The sequence below is a fragment of the Palaemon carinicauda genome, chromosome 21, assembly GCF_036898095.1.
Source record: "Palaemon carinicauda isolate YSFRI2023 chromosome 21, ASM3689809v2, whole genome shotgun sequence".
Taxonomy (NCBI): Eukaryota; Metazoa; Arthropoda; class Malacostraca; order Decapoda; family Palaemonidae; genus Palaemon; species Palaemon carinicauda.
The window spans coordinates 89,921,206-89,926,205 of NC_090745.1; the positions used below are offsets into that span (position 1 = coordinate 89,921,206).

Genomic DNA, 5,000 nt, shown 5'->3' on the forward strand with positions numbered 1-5,000 from the left:
GAATATGGCTTTTTTTCTAGGCTAACATCGGGAGTAAATAAAGTGCCAGATTTTAGGATTATCTCAAAACATTATGGTTTAGCAATTATCATAACACATCTACTCTTAATTACAGAAGATCCAAAGTAATATAAAAAATGTACTGTAAAACAAAGCAAAATTTCTTTTAGTTATTAATGAAGGCTGCTCTCCTAAGCAAAAGATTTCCCACTTTATCTACCCTATGTACATTTTCATAAATATCCAGAAGTTATCCATAAGATGCATAAAATAAGTGAATGTATATGTAGGCTATCATTCTACGCCCAGTCAGAAATCCACGGATATAATAGATAAAAAAGCATTATTTCAAATGAAGAAGTATTAAAAAAATAAAAACCTTAATTCAAAAGAGGAAGGGACTTACCTAGTAGTAGTTTTTCGGCTCAAAGTCCGCGAGATGAGGATGCAGATGGTGCGGGTGCATCATCTGGTGATGCATTTGGTGATACGCCTGCGGATGCATACCCATGCCCGCATTCATGCTGGCCATTTTGTGTTCCTTCTTCCACTTCATCCTGCGGTTCTGGAACCAGATTTTGATCTGGCGCTCCGTGAGACACAAAGCATGTGCGATTTCTATTCTTCGCCGCCTCGTGAGGTACCGGTTGAAGTGGAACTCCTTCTCAAGCTCCAGGGTTTGGTACCTGGTGTAGGAGGTTCGTTGTCTCTTGGTCTCTCCGTTCGAGTTCACTGTACCTGCGGAAATGCCAGAGGCATCAATAGGTTGGCTAAGGTAATGGATAATTACTCTGACTTTACGATGCGAATGTCACTCCTTTTCAGAGTTCAATTGGTACTTCGTAAAGGGTCCAAGGAAAACGGACAAGTAACAGAAGAGGAAATATGCAAATGATATATAGATGAATTGGAGTATAAGTTTATTTTCAAGTACTGAGAGAGAGAGAGAGAGAGAGAGAGAGAGAGAGAGAGAGAGAGAGAGAGAGAGAGAGAGAGAGAGAGAGAGAGAGAGAGAGAGAGAGAGAGAGAGAGTATTACTATTAAAAAGACTCTCATGTTCCCAGCACCTTACATCATTCATATATTTTTTCATTCCCTGATTCGGGGAATTTAACTTGATCTTTTCAAGCCCTTGTTGTAAGGCTAACTAGTTTCCATATCTATTGAAGCATTTAAAATTGCATTTGAGATATGTTACATACATATATTTGTTAAAGTAAAATAAAACATGTTAGCCTCACAGATCCCCTAAATAAAATTTACTCCCTTCACTCAGTGGAATACCGCATTACCTCAATAAAATCAAACGAATTAACGAGCACAATTGAATAAGACATGAAAAACAAATAAAAAAATTTGATAGATATAAAGAAATCCATAATCTTATTTCTTCACCAGTGATATCCTCTCTCTAATTCCTCAATGAATCAAAGGACTGGTTACCTGGGACGCCTAGTTTACGTCTAGCTTGGAAAGGCAGTAAATCATTTCTACCGCAACTAAGTAGCGATGTTAAGCAAGCTCTCTTTCTTCTCATCATCGTTCGCGACGGTGTTCCACTGGGTTAACTGCAACAGGTGACTGCAGTACTATTTCATCTCTGCACGACTGCTTGTCACCGGGGCCATATCCCAATTTACCTTTAAAGCGTCGAATTTCCAGTGGCAATTTCACACCCAACTAAGACGGGTCTCTAATGGCCTAACTACTTAGTTGGGAGGGTGCTCTCGCAAGCCACCATTACATGATTAAGCAATCAAGGGAAGTAGCAAGACCAAGAAGGCTTTCGATATCATTACTTCACTGGTATGAATTTAATAGCAATGCCTACACGGATTATGAAAAAAGGGAATGATAATGTCACGTTCCTTGAACAGTAAACGATCCCTCTTTAATCATTTGCCTACCAGGCGTATAACCCTCAGACACATGACGATTTAAAAAAATAATAGCGTTAGCTTACTAATTGTTATGTATTGGTATACAGCATAACGCAAGGCAACAGACTATAAATGAACTAGATGATCAACATACTGTCCACTGCGTTATATTTAGTAAGAATCCATCAATCCCGTTTGATAACAAATTATTCTTCCACTCTTGATTTTCTCTTCTATATCTTCACAATTTTTTTACCCCTCTTAATATCGCGCTCATAATATCATTAATAGGTTTTTATTTACACAATGAGGTGCTTTTTAAATGCTATTTTGTTTTTGTTTAAAGAATATCCAATTAATTGCATTCTTCTAAAACAGGCAGTGTCCGGAGATGCAAGGAATTTTTTAGCTACCATCACAAAATAGTTATCGCAACAGGAAATGGAAACATATTTTAGATGAATTATGACAATTAACATATTGTAAGGTAGCCATTGTCTAAATTTACTTGATAGATGAAGAATGCATGTAAAAGGACTAATTTCAAAACATTTCATAGTAACGATATCAAGAATTAATCTCTACTTTTTTACTATCTTTCCCACGCAAATCTAACGTATATAAAAGTTAATTGCAAAACTAAAATACAAATTCCCTTGTCAATACGTAAGGATAAATGAATTAATATATATATATATATATATATATATATATATATATATATATATATATATATATATATATATATACAGTATATATATATATATATATAGATGTTTATATATATATACATATATATATATATATATCTATATATACATATATATATATATATATATATATATATATATATATATATATATATATATATATATATATATATATAATTGGTACAAATTTCAAACTGTTGCCAATTCAAGTAGTGTTAGATAAATTAATGACCACAAACCTGATCCACTGAATGAATTTATGAATAACTAATGGATATTATTACTGAAGTTGACACGCACATAACGAGAGAGAGAGAGAGAGAGAGAGAGAGAGAGAGAGAGAGAGAGAGAGAGAGAGAGAGAGAGAGAGGAGAGAGAGAGAAATTCATTGCACATCAATGGAAAAGCAAAACAACCTCACACTCATATGTTTATATCCAATATCCTGAAAAATGTAAACTCTTCTATGAGTGCGAAAGTCACGGACGGACCAATATACATATAAACACATATACGCACACACACATATATATATATATACATTTATATATATATATAAATATATATATGTGTGTGTGTATGTATGTTTGTGTGTGTGTGCGTGCGAAGGCTAGAAACATTATTGGCCTAACAGCAGTATTCACAAGTAACTTGATGAGAATCAGAAAGCTAGTATCTCCAGCGCCACCCCCTCCACGGGAGAAAGGCATATCGTGAATATAAATATATATATATATATATATATATATATATATATATATATATATATAGATATATATATATATATATATATATATATATAGATATATATATATATATATATATATATATATATATATATATATATATATATATATATGTGTGTGTGTGTGTGTGTGTGTGTGTGTGTACATATGGATATGTAAACATAAATGACTTAACTAATATTAAGAAAAAGCAAGCAGCTAAGGAAATTTTTTACGCATAATGCACCATTTCATCTATTATTATAACGGTCAATTCCGCAACTAATAATGTTGAAGTGACCTTGAATATCCAAATTTTTGAAAGCTAAAACGTATCAAAATTAGAGGCATTTTAACTACAGGTTCTCATGTTCAATTCATGTGGATTATGAAATCTACGACACTAATTGTTCAGTGGCCACTTTCCTCTTGGTAAGGGTAGAGGAGACTCTTTGGCTGTGGTATGCAGCTCTTCTAAGAGAAGGACACTCCAAAATCAAACCATTGTTCTCTAGTCTTGGCAGTGCCATAGCCTCTGTACCATGGTCTTCTACTGTATTGGGTTAGAGTTTTCTTGCTTGACGGTACACTCGGGCACGCTATTCTATCTTATTTCTCTTCCTCTTGTTTTGTTAAAGTTTTTATAGTGTATATAGCAAATATTCATTTCAATGTTTTTACTGCTCTTGAAATATTCTATTTATCCCTGTTTCCTTTTTCTCACTGAGCTATTTTCCTTAGTGGAGCCCCTGGGCTTATAACATCCTGCTTTACCAACTAGGCTTATAGATTAGCAAGTAATAATAATAATAATAATAATAATAATAATAATAATAATAATAATAATAAAAAAGCATGATATTTGGCTGTATGGTTAAATTCAGTTCCCTATTTTCTCTATTTCTTAAAAAGGATAATCGTCTGGTGTTTCTGCAATTCTCGATGTCTCCTAATAATTCTATTGTTCTTCACCTTCCATTTTTCTTTCTTTAACCTTTAACCTCTCAAAATTTCTCCCCTCCCCCTTTTGTCGTTGCTGCATAACTAACTGCCCCCCCGCCCCCTTCCTCTCCCCAGCCCACACCCTCCATTCCCCTTACAGCAGAAATTAACTAGGGTCGGTGTGACATGTGATGGGAAGGTAATAGAAGTGTCAGCCGCAGTCTGCCGTCGACCGAAACCCAGCGAAAATTAGTCAAACGGGGGGCGACGGGAGCGACAGCAGCGGGGGCGTACGGAGGGTCGCAGTGGTGGTGCTAGTGGTGGTGCTACAGTGCTGGTGCTGGTTTTTGCATTGTTGGCGGTTCTCCTGCTAACCAACATCCCCCCGGATGAACCTCCAAAAATTCTGTTCAAGATAATGTGCTATTCCGACTGATGGAATCTCTCTCTCTCTCTCTCTCTCTCTCTCTCTCTCTCCTCTCTCTCTCTCTCTCTCTCTCTCTCTCTCTCGGAAAAAAACATTAGTAATCCACTTATTGAAAATCAAGGACTTGTAGCTCATATTGTTCGTTTATGTACGTTTTACTATAGGATTTCTGGTATGCTATTCTGTATGGAGGATAAGTAAAACTTAGAATTAAGGAACAAACCAAAATAACTAACATGCATTCTCTCTCTCTCTCTCTCTCTCTCTCTCTCTCTCTCTCTCTCTCTCTCTCTCTCTCTCTCTCTCTCTCTCTCTC

The 5,000-nt window shown here is 35.5% G+C and overlaps 1 protein-coding gene across 2 annotated transcripts in view; it reads right to left on the reverse strand.

Moving 5' to 3' along the window:
* The window catches only part of LOC137615323 (homeobox protein Hox-A5-like), a 171,076-nt gene that overhangs the window by 34,259 nt on the left and 131,817 nt on the right, over positions 1-5,000 (reverse strand). For both annotated transcript variants that reach the window (XM_068345088.1, XM_068345089.1), the window contains one exon: positions 407-738. In XM_068345088.1, the coding sequence (XP_068201189.1) occupies positions 407-738 (332 nt within the window). The remainder of the gene's footprint in view (positions 1-406; positions 739-5,000) is intronic.